This window comes from Rhineura floridana, chromosome 1 (assembly GCF_030035675.1).
Source record: "Rhineura floridana isolate rRhiFlo1 chromosome 1, rRhiFlo1.hap2, whole genome shotgun sequence".
Taxonomy (NCBI): domain Eukaryota; kingdom Metazoa; phylum Chordata; class Lepidosauria; order Squamata; family Rhineuridae; genus Rhineura; species Rhineura floridana.
The window spans coordinates 323,468,735-323,488,166 of record NC_084480.1 but is presented as its reverse complement, the minus strand read 5'-3'; the positions used below and the strand labels follow the sequence as shown (position 1 = coordinate 323,488,166).

General features: G+C 43.6%; 2 protein-coding genes across 3 annotated transcripts in view; one reads left to right on the top strand and one right to left on the bottom strand.

The window, feature by feature from the left end:
- CCDC166 (coiled-coil domain containing 166) overlaps nt 1-16,441 on the top strand; it is a 17,965-nt gene extending 1,524 nt beyond the window's left edge. Inside the window, exon 2 of the mRNA XM_061607308.1 lies at nt 14,572-16,441. Within this exon, the coding sequence (XP_061463292.1) occupies nt 14,609-15,706 (1,098 nt within the window). The 5' untranslated portion in view covers nt 14,572-14,608 and the 3' untranslated portion in view covers nt 15,707-16,441. The remainder of the gene's footprint in view (nt 1-14,571) is intronic.
- Nucleotides 16,325-19,432, bottom strand: part of MAPK15 (mitogen-activated protein kinase 15) — a 31,560-nt gene continuing 28,452 nt past the window's right edge. For both annotated transcript variants that reach the window (XM_061607306.1, XM_061607307.1), the window contains exon 14: nt 16,325-19,432. In XM_061607306.1, coding sequence (XP_061463290.1) covers nt 19,208-19,432 — 225 coding nt within the window. In that variant the 3' untranslated portion in view covers nt 16,325-19,207.

Here is a 19,432-nt window from a genome sequence, read left to right as displayed (position 1 = left end):
TAAAAAGGTCTTTACCTGGCGCCGAAAAGATGGAAGTGTAGGCGCCAGGCGTACCTCTTCGGGGAGGCTGTTCCACAACTCAAGGGCCACCACAGAAAAGGCCCTAGATCTCGTAACCACCCTCCGGGCTTCCCGATGGGTTGGTACCCGGAGGAGGGCGAAGAAGCTTATCTTCTGGTGAAGATAAGCTTTCTTGGACATCGGTTCTCCCTGAGGCTAGGCACTGTCACACATGCAATTCACAATATTTACGTAATTTGCCACGTATTGTTCAGACACTTAATTGAGAAGAGTTATGGTGGAGCAGTTGCTGTCTTAAAGTGAATTCACAGCTCTTCCCAGATACAATTATACAATTCCACAAATCTGTGTATTAAAGAACCATGTGGGTGCATGGATTGCACCTTGGTGAAGTGACTTGTATCACAGCACATGTAGATTCTGCCACAAACAACAGGGTATATAGGGCTGCCATCTTTTTCCCCATATAGCATGCAAACGCCAACAGGTGCAACTTACTCTAGATTGTGATGGATCGCTGGGAAACACTCCTGGTGAATACATCTGCTAAACTTAAAGTAAAACAGTCAGAAACCCTAAAATTGTGAATAGCTTTTATGGGAGTCTGGCTGATGGAGTAATAATAATAATAATAATAAATAATAAATTTATTTCTGAGTCGCCTATCTGGCCGAATCAACGGCCACTCTAGGCGACGTACAATTTCATCAATAAATACAATAAAACCACAAAAACCATAATAATAATAATAGTATTAAAACTAAACCACCCCAGAGGTCCCGTAGGCCTGCCTGAACAGCCAGGTTTTCAAGGCCCGGCGGAAACCTATCAGGGAAGGGGCAGGGCGAAGATCGAAAGGAAGGGAATTCCATAGGGTGGGGGCCACAGTCGAAAATGCCCTCTCTGGTCCGCAGCAGCCTCACTGTCCTAACTGGTGGGACCGAGAGAAGGTCTTGCGCGGCTGATTTCATCAGGCGGCATAATTGGTGATGCTGGAGGCGCTCCTTCACATAAACTGGGCCGAAACCATATAGGGTTTTAAAGGTCAATACCAACACCTTGAATTGGGCCCGGTAAACAACTGGTAGCTGACTGGAGTAGATCTGGCACAATTGGTTGTCATTAATCAGAGGGAGAAGCCATTTGCTGAAATGCAATAGGTTAAGAACATAAGAAGAGCCTGCTGGATCAGGCCAGTGGCCCATCTAGTCCAGCATCCTGTTCTCACAGTGGCCAACCAGGTGCCTGGGGGAAGCCCGCAAGCAGGACCCGAGTGCAAGAACACTCTCCCCTCCTGAGGCTTCCGGCAACTGGTTTTCAGAAGCATGCTGCCTCTGACTAGGGTGGCAGAGCACAGCCATCACGGCTAGTAGCCATTGATAGCCCTGTCCTCCATGAATTTGTCTAATCTTCTTTTAAAGCCATCCAAGCTGGTGGCCATTACTGCATCTTGTGGGAGCAAATTCCATAGTTTAACTATGCGCTGAGTAAAGAAGTACTTCCTTTTGTCTGTCCTGAATCTTCCAACATTCAGCTTCTTTGAATGTCCACGAGTTCTAGTATTATGAGAGAGGGAGAAGAACCTTTCTCTATCCACCCTCTCAATGCCATGCATAATTTTATACACTTCTATCATGTCTCCTCTGACCCGCCTTTTCTCTAAACTAAAAAGCCCCAAATGCTGCAACCTTTCCTCGTAAGGGAGTCGCTCCATCCCCTTGATCATTCTGGTTGCCCTCTTCTGAACCTTTTCCAACTCTATAATATCCTTTTTGAGATGAGGCGACCAGAACTGCACACAGTATTCCAAATGCGGCCGCACCATAGATTTATACAACGGCATTATGATATCAGCTGTTTTATTTTCAATACCTTTCCTAATTATTGCTAGCATGGAATTTGCCTTTTTCACTGCTGCCGCACACTGGGTCGACATTTTCATCGTGCTGTCCACTACAACCCCGAGGTCTCTCTCCTGGTCGGTCACTGCCAGTTCAGACCCCATGAGCGTATATGTGAAATTAAGATTTTTTGTTCCAATATGCATAATTTTACACTTGTTTATATTGAATTGCATTTGCCATTTTTCCGCCCATTCACTCCGTTTGGAGAGATCTTTTTGGAGCTCTTCGCAATCCCTTTTTGTTTTAACAACCCTGAACAATTTAGTGTCGTCAGAAAACTTGGCCACTTCACTGCTCACTCCTAATTCTAGGTCATTAATGAACAAGTTGAAAAGTACAGGTCCCAATACCGATCCCTGAGAGACTCCACTTTCTACAGCCCTCCATTGGGAGAACTGTCAGTTTATTCCTACTCTCTGCTTTCTGCTTCTTAACCAATTCTTTATCCAGAAGAGGACCTCTCCTCTTATTCCATGACTGCTAAGCTTCCTCAGGTTGAAAGGTCAGGAGATCAAACTGAACCAAGTTTAGTGCTAAAGGGACCCAACAGGTGGCATGTAGTGAGTTCAAGTAGCATCGTCAAGCCCAGATATGGCAACTGAGACTGCAACAGCAATCAAGCACAAAAAAAGGGGGGGTAGCTTCCTACAGATAGTTGCAATAGCTTGTCCACTTTGTCATGACACAAGTCTTTTAATACTTTAACCCTAGTTGTCTCCCTACTGGCTTCATAGCCCCCAACTGTTCAGTAAACTACGGAGTTATGGCTCTGTCAGATAGGGAGAGGTTGTCATAAAGCAAGACATCCTTGCAAAGATGATCAGCCACATCCACCTGAATTTTGACCAGGTAATTTCATTTATGGATGTCAAAATAATAATTTTATTTATTTACCAAATTTCTAGATTGCCCTTCACATGCCTAATGAGCATCAGGGCAATTTCCAGCATAATACCATTTAACATAAAACAACAATAAAACAGGATACTTAAAACCAATTCATTAATAAAATACAGCAGTACATTAAACCTGAAACATTAAACAATCTCATTTCCTGCAAAGGTCTGGGAGAACAAGGTTTTCTCATTTGCGCAATGGACTTTTCCCAGTTATACAATTGGTAAAGGGAGACATCAAACTTAAACAAGCAAAGAATCTTGCCTCCTGTGCTTTTGGGGTCCTTTAAGCAGGCCATGTGAAATAACATATCAAAAGGTTTGGGCCAGGAACTCTGTGTTTGAAGGTGGACATGAGAGGTCATGATGTATTGATTGGGGCTTTAACATTTCCAGTGAAACATCATAGGAACCTTTGCACATTAACACAGAGAATAAAGACAGACTGTCTCTGCACAAGTTACAGAGTAAATAATAGTAATAAAGGCTACATTGAATTTTGTCCTGAGATGTAAACAAAATAACAAAAAGTTGTGCTAACATTAGGCAAGAGGAGTTTTGTACTGTATGTTTGCAGGGACATCAGAGTGATTCTGCCGTTGTAGCAGAGTCTACTTTTCTACAGGATAATCACTGTTGGCAGAGTGGTGTCTAACAGCTGATGGCTCAGAGTTATCCCCACACCCAGGAGATCATCAGTGCCTTGACAGTTTTGCTTCTAAGGGCACCAGTGTGGCAGTACCTGATGCCTCCTCCATGCCCTCCCTACAACAGATCGAATTGTGCTGTTAACCACCTCCCTAAAAGTCATCAATGAAGGAGCCAATCTAATCTCCCTTGGGAGGACATATCAATTGGAACATTTTTACTTTTACCCTCTAATTTGGGATATGGTTGAAAGGTATACAAAAATTAAACCTGTTCTTTGGCTTCACTTCAAGCAATAACAGAATATAAGAACTTAGGAAGAGCCTGATGTCTCAGGCCAGTGGCCCACCTAGCCTAGCATCCTGTTCCCACAGTGTTGGGCAGCAGGGTGGGCAGTACACCAACAGAATCCACATTTTGTCCTGCTGACCCAACATAAGGTGCAAACACTTCAGACCAGTAGTCAAATGGACAGGGTGCTTGCAGAGGGAGATGGAGCTCCTATAAACCACAGCAACCCCCCCGCCCCGACCCTCAGGTCTACCCTGATGCTGGACCCAGGTACCCTGGTGGACATAGCTGGGAGAGACTGACTCCTCCCTGCTCACCCACCCAGGTCTCGGTTATACATGCCAGATCGGCTGTCTCATCCACAATTAAATCATGAATGAGGGAGATCTTATTATGCACCAATCTGGCATTTAGCAGCAGCATCCGGAGGCCTGAGAGCTGGCTGATAGGGCAACCAACAAACCTGCGGGTGTGGGGAGGACCGGAACAAGGCACAGCCATTAACTGCCTGGGCCACATTCCCCTTACCCTAAAATCAATCAATCAATCAAATTTTGTTATGCGGTCAAAGACCCAATATCAAAATTGATTAGTCAGACTGACTAAAAGCAACAAACAGTTTACGCATGAGTATAAAAGAGTATAAATAGCAGTACACGGTAAAATAGGTCATAGTTATCTAAAAGAGATCTTCTTGCATATAACTTGGATGGAGTAGATGAATTTGGTGACACTCACGGTAATGTTCTTGTCTGTATCAGCCAGCAAGTATTTTAGTAGCCAGTTTGGAGACCTGCCAGGGAACTTGTCTGTGATGGCGATTAAAAATCTATTACGTTCAACATTATAAAAGGTGCAGACAAAAAACATATGGGTCAGAGATTCAACCTTGGCAAGCCTACAGGGGCATATTCGGATTGGATAAGGTCTATCCCGGAATATGATAAATGTACTGCCTTCAAGTCAATTCTGACTTATGGCAACCCTATGAATAGGGTGTTCATGAGGCTGAGAGGCAGTGACAGGCCCAAGGTCACCCAGTGAGCTTCATGGCTATGTGGGGATTTGAACCCTGGTCTCCCAGGTCGTAGTTCAGCACCTTAACCACTACACCACACTGGCCCTGGTAGCGGCCTTCTAATATTGCCGAGAAGAGGCAATTAAATCTTGCTCTGGAAAAGGCATGGCGGTATTTTGGAATTGTCAAATTTTCCAGATATGCAGCAAAATTTGGGAATACAAAACCCAGATTTGAATGGATGGGTGAGCAAGATTTGGAAGCATTTGACATGGAGTGTTGGAGGTCTACATCTTTGATCCATTTCTCAATTATCTGTTTTGCTGACCCAGGCTCTAAAGTAGAGAGGTAATCCAGTGAGAAACCTAGCGTGGACAATTCAGCATTGAAAGTTTTTGACCAAGCACTAGAGAAAGCATCATTCCAGAGAAGATTTAAATAGCCAAGGGATGGACCAGCATAAGCCACCTTAATCCAATATCTCAAAGCAAGAGACCAGGCTGTGCATTCAATTGATGCAAAGCCTGTCTTGAGACGAAGGCCAGCAGCAGGAACACAGCATGGCATGCCAGAAATTGACCTTAAGAAGGATGAAAGGACTATTTCGATTTTAGAGTTAAGGCTCTGGACCCAGATTGGCACTCCATATTGCAGATGGAGACGAACTCCTAGTGGATGCAATTATACACTGGTAAGTGCCTATGGTAAGCTGTATTTAGGGGCAGTGAGGGCAGCAAAAAAACACTATTTTGCTGCCACTATTGAATCATCACTCTGCTGCCCAGTGGAGCTCTTCAGAATTGTCTGGGGGCTATTACACTCTGGCCCCAGGGACAAGATAGAACCACCTGAGGCCTGCTGTAATGAATTTGCTAGGCACTTCTAGGATAAAATCTTTAGCATCCACCAGGACTTAGACTCCAGTGTTATAGCAGATGAATCAAGCGAGGTATCCAGAGCACAGCCTTGTCCCGATTTCTTGGATGTTTCAGCTGGTGCAGCTTGAGGACATTGACAAGGTGCTTGGACAGGTTCATGCAACCACTTCTGTGCTGGATCCTTGCCCTTCTTGGCTAATAAAAGCTAACAGGGATGGAACAGCCGGCTGGGCCAGGAAGGTGATTAATGCCTCTCTGCGAGAGGGGGTGGTCCCTGGCTGCCTGAAAGAGGCAGTAGTGAGACCACTCCTGAAGAGGCCCTTCCGGACCCAGAAAATCTTAATAACTTTCCCCCATGCTGTTCAACATCTACATGAAACCGTTGGGTGCGGTCATCCAGAGCTTTGGAGTGTGTTGCCATCAGTATGCTGATGACACGCAGCTCTATTTCTCCTTTTCAACTTCTTCAGGTGAGGCTGTCAATGTGCTGAACCGGTGCCGGGCTGCGACAATGGACTGGATGAGGGCTAATAAACTGAGGCTCAATCCAGACAAGACTGAGATGCTGCTAGTGGGTGGTTCTTCTGACCGGATGGTGGATGTCCAACCTGTCCTGGATGGGGTTGCACTCCCCCTGAAAGAGCAAGCTCGTAGCTTGGGGATTCTCCTAGAATCATCTCTGTCACTTGTGGCTCAGGTAGCCTCGGTGGCACGGAGTGCCTTCTACCAACTTTGGTTGGTGGCCCAACTATGTCCCTATCTGGACAGGGATAACCTGGCTTCAGTTGTCCATGCTCTGGTAACCTCCAGATTAGATTACTGCAATGCATTCTACATGGGGCTGCCTTTGAAGACGGTTCAGAAACTGCAGCTTGTGCAAAATGCAGCGACCAGACTGGTAACAGGGACCAGACAGTCCAAACATATAAAACCGATTCTGGCCTGCTTGCACTGGCTGCCTGTATGTTTCTGAGCTCGATTCAAGGTGCTGGTTTTGACCTATAAAGCCTTACACGGCTTGGGACCACAATACCTGATGGAATGCCTCTCCCAATACGAACCCACCCGTACACTACGTTCAAGATCAAAGGTCCTCCTCTGGGTGCCTATTCCTAGGGAAGCTCGGAGGATGGCAACAAGGGAGAGAGCCTTCTCAGTGGTGGCCCCCAAATTATGGAATGATATCCCTGACAAGGTGCACCTGGCGCCAACACTGTTATCTTTTCGGCACCAAGTCAAGGCTTTCCTCTTCTCCCAGGCATTTTAGCATGTGTTTTATACACGGTTTAAATTTTTTAATTGTGTTTTAAATTGTTTTTATAAGATCTGTTTTAAATTGTATTTGTTTTAATGTTTTTAGTTACTGTAAACCGCCCAGAGAGCTTCGGCTATGGGGCGGTATACAAGTATAATAAATAAATAAATAAATAATAAGAGAAGACACTGCAGTTTGGAAGGAACACTTGTCCTATCTTTTGGATTTTCAGACGCTGGCATGCAACATAAAAAAATGCAAGAGTTCTTTTTTTAAACATATCTCTTGCAAACAGACTTTTTAATTACTGCCAAACTTTAAGGAAACCATAAGAGACAGAATAGCAGTTCCAATTACTATGGAAAAGGGTCATGACCAAAGATGTAATCCAGTGTGTGCACTTCAGGAACCCGGGTAGGATTCTGTCGGGTGGGCAGAGGTTTCTCCCTGCTCTCTGTGAGCAACTGGAAAGGGCTTTCCCCCTCCTTCCTTCTGAATCTTTGCTGCCAATAATTCCCGTGTGACACCAGCGGGGCTTACTTTTGAGTAAGCATGCGGATGCTGTGAGGCTGCAATCCTATGCACGCTTACCTAAGCTGATTGCTTAAAATGGGGTTTGTTTCTGAATAATCATGCCTGGCACTGTGCTGTTACTGGGGGGCACATTTCGTGGGCTAGTCTGTTCTGTCATTCAAACACACTGAGTGCTCATTCTCTACTATTATTTGTTAAAGCTATCTAACATTTCTAATGTTCAAGGCGCTTCACTTGCACTGTAATCCTTGGGACAATCCTGTAAATTAGATTAGTGTAGTTGATTGTCAGTTATCAAACCAAGGTTGTGACCCTAGTTATTTATGCTTATCCAATAGAGGTCTCCAGTGAAAATCTTGTGACAACAAATACAGGTAGTTAAGATGACATTTATTCCATTTTCTTTTAGTGTTACATGTTATGTGATTGTTGTGAGACTGCATGTCAGGTTCCTATATTGCCGCCTTTGACACGCAATGAGGACTATTTCTGTACCACCTGATTTACAATCCTATTCTTAACAGTTTCATCAGGGAATTATTTGTGAGAGTACCTTATGTTGTGAAGTTAGAACAAGTTTACTTTTTAATGATTTCAAAAGTATCACTTATGTTGTGTCTACAAGCTGCCTTTCCTCTCAGGTGTACAGATAGAATCATAGAATAGTAGAGTTGGAAGGGGCCTATATGGCCATCGAGTCCAACCCCCTGCGCAATACAGAAATCCAAATCAAAGCATTCCTGACAGATGGCTCTCCAGCTGCCTCTTGATAGTGTTACCCTATTTATTTTCACAATAATCCTGTGAGATTTCATCTGAGGTGTGTTTTTCTAAAAACATATTTAAAGCATTTATATATAATCCTTCAATTCAAAACATCACTGGAAATATATACTGGATGTTAAAAGCTTGGGAAAACAAAAAGGCCTTTTCCCAGCTCCTAAATGACATTAACATAGGTGAGAAGCTTCTCTGGGGAGAAGATGCTGTGAATGCCACTATTGAAAATGACATGAGTAGAGATTTGAAACTGAGGCTTTTTTCCACATTCAGAGCTAGTGTTCTTGCTCCTATCCTGGTGTTGGACTCTGTGCTTTGTGCCTTAGCACAGAGGTGGTGAACCTGTGGCCGTTTGGGTGTTGTTGGTGTACAATCCCATCAGCCATGAACATTGCTGGTAGGGACTGATGAGAGCTGTGGTCCAACAACAGCTCAAGGGTCGTAGGTTTCCCACCACAGCCTTAGGACATAGTATTGTTTTCTGCTTAAGGATCCAGCATTGCCAGTCACAGATGCTTAAAAGTAAGATTCTTTTCAAAGCGTGCAATGTAGTGTGTGTGTGTTTCTTTGCTAATGTCCCTTGGGGCGTAGTCTTACCAAGGAGTAAGTTCCATTGAATTCATTGAGGCTTCCTTCTGAGAAGATATGCATAAGACACTGTTAATTTCTGGTCCTGTTTACCTAACTGAATACTTTTTGCATTATTTCAATAATTAAAGTTATACCCCTTTAATTAAAAATACTAAATAATATCTTAGCTCCCCGGTGTCCTAATTCTTATAATGAATTATATTCATTCCAATTCTATTTTAATTACTGTCAAAATTAACATACTTCTCTTCAATAACAATGTGACAAGTACTCACTATAACAGGAATATGAAAGTTTAAATCTACTGCCTTAATCAGGTCCTCTATCTGTCCTCTTGTAACTCTTCCCTATCCTTTCTCCCAATGCTTATTTATTTTTCATTTATTATCTACTTTTCCTTTCTATCCGTACTTGATTCAAAGTGGATTATAGTTCTAACACATATGACACCTAAAGTTAAAACGACAGCAACATTAATAAATACAAAACCATTCCAAATTAACTAGCTATCTGTCAGCTGATTCTTTGATTCATCTTCAAGCTCCTGATTTCTTGGTTCATCTTCTACCAGTTTAAAAAAGCCCTTAAAGTGACACAATTCTTACCTGTCTTCTAAAAACGGGAGAGCAGGCATACTAATTGTCTAAAAGCTTCTAGAGGGTTATAGAATTGTCAATATTACTGTTGGGAGTATAATCCTGAATAATTGTAATAGTATTGCATTCTGTGCGATCATGCATTTCTTATAGCATGCCTTTGGGAAATGTATACTTTTGTCTTCACCTTTCATGACATATGCTCTCTCTAGTTGCTAGAGGGATGCTAAAAGCAACAAAAAACCTTTCTTCAGGTATGTCCATAGTAAAAAACAGAGAAAAGAAATGGTGGCACAGCTACTCAATGAGGATGGCAAAATAACAGATGACAAAGAAAAGGCAGAAGTCCTCAATTCCTAATTTGGCTCAGTCTTCTCCCAAAAAAGGGGTCTATGACCCTCCTGGGAAACATGAAGAAGGGGCAGGATTGGAGCTTGAGATTGATAGACAAATGGTCAAGGAATACCTAATCACTTTGAACGAGTTCAAATCTCCAGGGCCCGATAAACTGCATCCTAGAGTACTGAAGGAACTGGCTGAAGAACTCTCACAACTGCTCTCTATTATCTTTGCGAAATCATGGAGGACTGGTGAAGTGCTGGATGACTGGAGGAGAGCTAGTCTTGTTTTTGCAGAAAGTATGGAACTTCTCCATCTTCTGTTTCCAATTATATAATCAGTTTGATTCCTATATTGACCATCTGGTGATGTCCACGTGTACAGTCGTCTTTTCGGTTGCTCAAAAAATGTGTTAGCAAGAAACAAATCATTGGCTTCACAGAATTCAATAAGTCTTTCTCCTGCTTCATTTCTGTCTCCTAAGCCCCATTTCCCCACAATTCCTAGTTCTTCTCTGTTCCCTACTTTTGCATTCCAGTCCCCCATGATTATCATCATATCTTGTTTTGGTGTGTGATTAATTTCCTCCTGTACTTCTGCGTAAAATCTCTCCAATTCTTCTTTTTCTGCATTTGATGTTGGAGCGTTGACTTGGATGATGGTTATGTTAATAGGTTTCCCGTTTAATCTCATTGATATCACTCGCTTAGACCTTGCCTTGTAGCTCCTAATTGCTTTTGCTACATCACTTCTCACTATTAAAGCAACCCTGTTTCTTCTTGATTTCTCATTTCCTGCATAAAATATTTTGTAGTTGCCTGATTGAAAATGTCCCATTCTCTTCCATTTTAATTCACTCATGCCAAGTATTGTAATGTTGATACGCTCCATTTCTTGCTTGAAATTTCTAACTTTCCCTGGTTCATGCATCTCACATTCCATGTTCCTATTGTGTGCGTCATACAACTCCGGACTCTCCTTTCGCATCTGTGCGCATCTGCCTCTGGGCTTCCTTTCGGCTTTGACCCAGTTGCGTCATTAGTCACAGCGCTACTCGTACTTGTCCTTTGTTCTTCCCCAGTAGCTTGGTGAGTGCCTTCTGACCTGGGGGTCTCATCTTCCAGCACTATCTTGTGTTGCATTTTGGATACTCTGTTCATAGGGTTTTCATGATAAGAGATATCCAGAGGTGGTTTACCATTGCCTTCCTCTGAGTTTGGATGCCTCTTAGTCTGGTGTCTCAGCTTTGACCATTCCACCATGGGTGCCCCTGCTAGGAGTCTAGCCTCTTGGTCTAGACTCCTGACGGCATTGCTCTCAGCTTCTTCAACACTCTCAAACCCCCCTCACCACGTTAAGGTGTGCATCCTAAAGGGGGATAGTTCAGATAGTCACTTTAAATATGTTTTATTTACTTTGCAACTTTAGTGAAGGTTCCTATAGTAAATCATTTTCTTTTGCATCTGTTTCTGTGAATATGTGTACGGCAACACTTTGCAACACTAAAAAAACTCCAAAAATAATTGTGGAATAATAGCACGGACTATTATGAAGAATAGTTTCCAATGGACATGAGGAGTGTCTCCGTTTGCACAAGATAAAACTGTGGGAGGTGAAATACATTCTATCAAATTTCTAGGTGTGCTCTATGTTTTTAAATGACCATGCCCACCTTTCCTTAAGTGGAGTGGTTTAAGCATAGCATGTCATGACAATTTCATGACATAGCAGGCTGAAAATATGCATCTTGGGCAGACCACGTTTGCTTTTTCCAACAGTTAGAGTCATTGCTTAAGTAGCAACCTATTGTAATGTCTGATTTTACATCAAACTTCAGTTTCAGATTCAACTGTGAATGCGCCCAAAATAGAAATAGAACATAACCTCCAGTTTGAAACACAAAAGGCTGTCTTCACCATCACATGACCACTAAAAAGGCTTTGAAATTAATAAAAATTAATTTGACACAGATTTCTAGGATGAATAATGAGAGAAACATAATTTTCTGGGTAAGTTTATTTATAGAAACAGTAGTGACACAGGAAAGAAGCAAAGTAAGAAGAACCCCAACAAACATACGAAAAATGTAATTCTCCATCTTTGGAGATTTAGTCCTGATTGATGGTGTTGCCACCACTCACCACATGCTCAGAGGCACATTACCAAATTCATGTTATCGCAAGGGTTTTTTTTTTTTTTGCCTATTGGTAAATAAATATTAGTGGGTAGCACAGAGTAGCAGCTCAAATTATGCAGACTATTTAAGAATCTCTTAGACTAATTAAGCCTAAATAAGTCTAATTAAGAATAATTAAGTCTACACTAATTGAGTTCCCATGACTAATTAAGATTAAGAGTACCTAAGACTCTCAATTAATTAATTAATTAAGCCTAGATAAGAAAATCCAAGTCTAATTAAGGGTAATTAGGACTAAATAAGACTAAGATTGTCTGAGACTAAATAAGATTAGTTAACACTAATTAAGTGAAATAAAATGATCCATTTCATTTCACTTATTAAGAGTACCCAAGACTAATTAAGACTAGTTAAGAATAATTAAAGCTGCTTGTTTTATTCTAAAAAAATTACAAAGGGACACAGCCTTCATAGCCCCCACCTTAGACAGTCCTGAGTTAAAGAGGGAATTACGCATGTAGGGAGCCATTTGAATTCAGCCTACTGAGTTTATCTCTGAGGTAAAAAGGGGAGGGGGGAAGAGAGAGAAGGAAACTCCCAGAGTTTTTGTAAAAGTTAAAGAGACAGTGACAAAGTGCAGTTTAGGGGTAAAAAAAAAAGTGTGCTTGTGTGAAAATCAGAATCTTCCATAGTTGGCTTCCCCTGCCCCCCTCCCCCATTGTTTGGCAGGAAAACAACGACAACCTGTCTCACCCCCCCCAAAGTGGTTTCTGTCTTAAAAGATTTTTTTAAAAGATGTTTGTTTTAATGTTTTTAAAGATGCTTTGTTTCAATATATTTTAAAGTCTTTTGTTTTCAAGATGTTTTAGTGTTTTTCTTTGCCACCCTGGGCTCCTTCTGGGAGGAAGGGCAGGATATAAAATAAACAAACAAATAAAAAAAATATAAATAAATAAACTTGAGGCATCATACTGTTTTGGCCAGTCATTTCATTCCTCCAGAAGGCGAGAGATTCTTATCTATCACAAATTTCAACTGTACGTCTGCAGCAGTGTACTCACAGCCTCCAGAGGTGGGCAATAGGCCCAGCTGCCAACACTGTGTATGGCCCATGATGTCAAAGCATTCCGTCGCCATGGAAGTGCCCTGCTTTCCAATGATGCCAGCTGCTTGGAAGGCAACTGCCCCTCACCTGCATCTTCCTTGCATTTCCTTCAGCCTCTCTTACGGCCCTGTTGTTGGCTTGCTAGCTGCAGTCTTTCAACCCAGGTTAGTGAGCAATCCAACAATTTATTGTATGTGTGAGACCTCAGTCAGGGCCCACAGATATTTTGGAGTTGCTCTCTTTCTGTACAGGAAAAAGTGGGCTCTTGCCTTGCCACCACCCCAGTCCATGGGAAGGTCCAGCCTCCCCACCCTTGGTAATGGATTCAGTCATCCAAGTGCACTCACCACCAAGCACTTTCTCCTAACATTCAACAGATATCTATCCCTCTTGTTACTTAAGCCCATTAAATCCAGTCCTGCCCTCTATGTGGTTAGAACCCATCAGGTATTTGAAGAGTGTTCCTTGTGCCCCCCCCACTCCCTACACCTTTTTTTCTCCAAACTAAACTTAACCAGATGATCCCTCAAACTTTCCTTGTAGAACTTGTTTGGCACTCCATTGACTGACTTGCTTGTCCTTTTCTGACTCTGTTCTAATTTATCTGTATCCTTCCTAAAGTGTGGTGGTGTTCAGAACTAGACATAGACTTCTAGACTCGTGAGGTCTGAATAGTGCATAAACAAGTGCAGCTGACTCATGTTTGACTAGTGATAGCTCACAAACGATGTGATAAAAACAGTGGATTCTGATTCCAGATCAGTGTATAGGGAGTTAAGCATTATATATAAATCCCAGGAAATGCAGGCACATGCAGAAAAGGTTTTAGTGGGCAACAGTAAGAACCTAAGAGCCTGTTGCATCAGGCAAATGGCCAATCTAGTCCAGCATCCTGTTCTCACAGTGGTCAACCAGAACCTCATGAAGACCTTCCTCTTTTAACAAGCCTTTTAAGTAGCGCACTAATCCCAGTTTGCATTTGTTCTGGAATTGTTTTAAATTGTCTATGGGTCTAGCTTCCCATAGACACCTGGTTGCCCACTGTGAGATCAGGATACTAGCCTAGATGGGCCAATCCTTGATCCAGCAGCTCTTCTTATGTTTGTATGTTGCAATAAAAAGTAGCACATAATGTGCTATACACTATATATGCAAGTCCTTTCCAGGATTGAGGAGTGACTGATATAAGCCTGTTTGTAATGCTGTTTTCAGGAATTTTTTTTTAAAATCCATAGTCAACCCCTGCATATGAAACAAAGTAATGGTCAAGGGCAGGTTGCTGCGGTTCAGATAACTAACTGCTTCAGTTGACTGATATTACAGTGGTTTGTAGTAGACCCACTGAAATTAATGAACGCAGGTTAGTTACGTCTACTTAGCCCAGCATTCCATCTCTCATAGTGGCCAGCCAGATGCCTAGAAGCAGGACACAAATGCCTTGGCCCTCTCCCTTCATCCACCCAGAATGAGATCCTTTCTCCTCATAGTTTTCTATATAAATCACTGTAGCAATCCTTTCCCCCATAATCTTATCTGTATATGAGACATGGTCATTGTGTTATTTCCTATTCTTCCAAGATTTGTCAGTGCCTAAAATCCTGCTGCTTGCCTCAAGATGGCACCAAAGAAAAAACCCCTGAAAGTGAAGAAGAAAGGCAAGCCCAAAGATGCGGCCAAGGGGCAAACCAGTGCCCTGCCATATGTCAGCGAGAGGGAACAATACCTGCAGAAGGAATATGCCATCTTGACAGAGCACATCAAAACCTACACACAGCATGTAAGGCACTTCCAGTGGGAAAATAAGTTCCTAGACAAGGAAGCCCAGCAGATCCGAGAGATCAGCAGAGTCTACATCTCCTACTTAAACAGGCGCACCCTTCGATGCCAGAATGCCATCATTTCACTGAATGACCAGAATCTCTCAGACCTTGCCCAGATCCGGAAGCAGAAGGCAGAGCTGACCTCCCAGTACTTGGAAAAGGAGAAAGAGGTGAGGCATCAGCTGATAGAGATGGAGACTAAACTCTCCCTCATCAACAAGGAAATTGAAGCAATGAAGCCTTACCAGGAACTGCAGCTCGAGCAGCTGACCCGGATCCGGGAGCTGGAGAAGGAGCTGCTGGTCATGAAAGTTCAACACACAGAGCAAATGCACAAGGTCAAGAGCCAATTCCTCCAACAGACAGCAGAATACGAGATGCAGTCTCAGCAGAAAGTTCAGGCTCTGGCTAGACTGGCTGAGAAGGAAGCAGTGCGCAGTCTCATCCAGCACACCAAGCAGGTGAAAACTGACAACTGGCGCCTGCGCCATGAACTTCTCAACCTCATCAGACAAGCCAAAGTGCTGAAATCCTTCCTGCTTCAGCTGAGAGAGCACCAGCAGCAACTCCTGCGAGAGCACCAGTACAGGGAAGACCTTGCGCACATGCGCAAGTGGCTAAGACATCGAGGGCGTCGGCTGGTCATTCCCACCGGCAGCAGCTTTAGATGCATCCCATCAGAGAGGAGCAGGCTCATCTCCCCTCAGACTACAAGTTCCAAAATGTTCATAGCCAAGGAACAGGAACCAGAGTCTCAGACAAGCGTCCTACAGACAAAAGAGAGCTTGCCATTGACTCCCAGGATCAGGAGTAGGATCACAGCTATGTCTTCTAGTAGCACGTCTCCAGAGCATACCCTGTCTTCAGAAATGGCTTTAGGACAAGGGGTGTAGGGGTTGGCTTGCCACTGGTGTCTTGAGGACAGATATGCCAAGCACAACTTTTCTCAAGCACGTGAGATTTGCGAGCACAATCTGCACTCAGAACAAAGTATCTGTAAACAGGACCTGGATATTTTAGATTCCCGCTCCTTCTGCTTTTACTGCCACCTAGATGCAGGCTGCAAAATGCAAAATTGCATTTATAATGTTCTAGAGTCCATTCTGTATTCCCAGCAGGGAGAGAAAGGGGGGTTGCTGAGCCCCCCCCACTCACATACACGCAGCCCATTGTTATCTTGCCCACAGCCAGTGGCAAGACAAACACTTGCAGCTGTTTCAAGAAATCCACAGCCACGATGTAGCTGCTCATTCCTCACATTGTCCACAAACAACTCTCTTGGCATTGGCACAGAGACAGCACCCACCAAGTTATGCCACTGCTACCCCCTCCCCAGGCAAGCATTCAGGAGGGTTTGTGGCCACCTGAGGTTCCTGCCATGTTGGTAAAAAGCCTAGGCTGATGGCGGTCAAGTCTGACTGCAACCAGATGTATAGCCCTCATGCCAGCAAAGCCAACACCTTGCCAATGTGTGCTCGGCAACACTAGTTTTTATTCTGTTTTAAATTTACAGCTTGTTCGTTGTTTCAGTGTTTGTTTGTTTTTTAATTCTTACTGATTTTGCTCTTGTAAGTTGTCCTGAGCATATGTATGCTGTGCAGGGGGGGAAGAACACAGAAATTGATAAAATAAATGACATTTTTCCAGTCTCCATCTCCAGTGGTGATACGCTGATGGGCACATGGCTTGATTGGAGAAAGGCTTCCAAAAACAGCTTTGATGCAGTAGTGGTGCATGCACATGAACACACATACACACAGACTTGGCTTTTGACACAACACGCCTAAGCATACCTGCTTAGCCTAGTGGGGCTTGGTCTCTTAAAGTGTGTGGTTTAGGATTGCAGCCTAAAAGGTCCCAGGTGCAAGCCCTTCCGTTAAAGAACCCAATTTTGGCAGCTCTCACAGACAATACACAGCCCTGGGGTCAGCCCCAAGCAGCAGAAGGCCCTGGGGTTATTGTGGACACAGTATCCTGGGGGCTGGGGGACAGGAGGTAGTATCCCCTCCCTGGTGCTCTTAAAAGGCAGAAATACCTAATTGGGAGGAGGAAGAGGCCTGTTCTGCCCCCTCTCAGCTGGGACAGGAACACCAAGATGCCACAGTCTGCTCCTCCTCCCCCAAGTGTATGAAACATCAAGTTTAGTTTAATTTATTATACCCCAATTTTCTATTACATACATAATCAAAACTACTTGCAATACAATAGAATGTAAAAACACTGCTAATCGTTGGGGAGCAATTGGTTTTCTGTGGGAAATTTGTAGTACAATATCTGGACCTTTTCCCCCCGCCTTATTTCATCATTTTCTGTATAAAACTTATAGCCTGGCTTTCCTCCCAAGAGGAGCCCAGGGCAGCAAACAAGTAATAAAACAATAAAAACATCTTTAAAACAATCCAAAACAAATGCACACTGGGATAAATGTGCCTACTTAACAGGCTTGCTGAAAGAGGAAGGTCTTCAGTAGGTCCTGAAAAGACAATAGATACAGCGCCTGTCTAATATTCAATGTGAATGAATTGCAAAAAAGTAGATGCCACAACACTAAAGCCCCACTTCCTATGTTGGGTGGAACAGCTCTCTTGAAGAGATGGTATCTGCAGGAGGCCCTCACCTGCATAGTGCAGGTACTGAATCACTCAGGTATCCTGGTCCCAAGCTGTATAGGGCTCTTACACACCAAAACCAGCACCTTGAACTTAAGATTGGTAGTTAAGTGGCAGCCAGTGCAATGAATTAAGCAATGAAGTAACAAGTTGGTGATATCCTTCCCCAGTTAACAGTTGAGCCACCATATTTTGCACTACCTGTGGCGTCTGGACCAACCTCAAGGGCAGCCCCACATAGAGCACACTGCAGTAATCTAGCCTGGAGGTTACTAGCACGTGGACGACAGTGGTCAGGCTATCCCACTCCAGAAATGGCCACACGTGTCTTACCAGCCGGAGCTGGTGGAAAGCACTTCTTGAAAATATTCCGTGCAGACACAGACTCGCATGCACATTTCAGAATCCCCATGTGGTCACATCCATAAGTGCTGTAGGGGGGGCAAAGGGGAACATTCAAAATGCCACAAATGTGTCCAGAAAATTGGCAGTATCTCCCTCGTTTTTTATTACACAGCAATTACTGGCTGTATACTGCACCCATTATATAGCAAATTAATCCTATTTTATGCTCTCTATATACTATTGGTCTAGCTTTGGATCAGTTAGGATGCTATGTGCAGAAAAAGAGATGAAAACAATATTTTAGCAGTGTTTCTTCAGAAACAGCACCTGAACAATGGCCTCAAGTTTGGCCAGGTACCAATGTTGCGGAGTATGAATTGTAATTTGAGCAAGCAAAGAGCTTAATAAGAATGATATAATTTTATAAGAATGATATAATTTATATATATATAAATTCCAAAAATATTTATTTATTTATATTTATTTTAAAAAATAAATTCCATATATATATGAATTCCAGAAATGTGGCTGGATTTCAAGGAGCGCTAGGGCTGTAGTCCAGCGGTAGAGCATCCAAGTCCCAGATTCAATCCCCAAATGCACCTCCAGGTAGAGCTAGGCCAGTTCTCTGCCCCAAACCCTGGACACCTGCTGTCAGTCAGAGTAGACAACACTTAGCTATATGGACCAATAGTCTGGCTCACTATAAGGCAGCCTCCTAGGCCCTGTGCTCCAAGACCCCTGCCTCTGGCATCTCTAATTAAACAGGCCTCAGGTAGCAAAGCCAGCCAATCCACCTAGCCCAAGGCCAGCAGCTGAAGCAAATGGGACTGGGCTAGACTGACCGGGGGGGGGGGGGAATGGCGGCAGCAGCAGTTTCAGCTGTTCAAGGCAGAAATCAAACTCTTGCTCTATTTACTCCATTCACTTCCCTCTGCAGCAGGTAACAAAGAAAGGGCTCCTTTTTCATGTGTGTGGAAGTGTGCCTGTTTTTTTTTTAAAACGCTCCTTTTATTTAAAATTCTTACAAGAACAAGTCCACAGGTTGCAGCCGTGGGGGCAGAATGTATGGGCTCACAGGATCGTACATACAGTTTTTCTTTACTAGTGGGCCAGAGCCCAAAAGGGGTCACATGGAGCCAGGCAAAGACTCTCACCCAGGGCTTTTGCCATCTCCTGTGGTTTCCATAGTTTTTTAGGCCCCACCCTGGAACGCCAGCACTTGAAATGGTGAAGAGAATCAGTTTTTGACTAGGAAAACTCAGCAGAGCAGCACTTCCAAGGCTGGGGCTCAGCAAGCGTGCGCTGGTCAAGTGTACTGGGGAGGGGGGCACACTTTCCCCTCACTTCCTAAGAGGGAGGCAGAGTCCCCCATCCAGCCATCACCCCAAGGCCCAGTACAACAGCAAGAAATGCTCTGCTCTCTGTAGAGGGTGCTGGTCAAAACTGCTGGGCATTTTGGGTTATCGCCTGCTGACAAGCACTTGGTACAGGTAAGCTCTGAAGAGCAGACTTGCAGATGGTCCCATAAGACTGTGAGTAACTGCCCAGACAGGCCTTGGGATCTCCAGCTGTTCCTACATTTGCTGTAACCTGGAACATCTTTTTACTGGGCTTCAGAAATGGACAGGCATCCCTGCCATGGGCTTCGGAGCTCCTTGGATT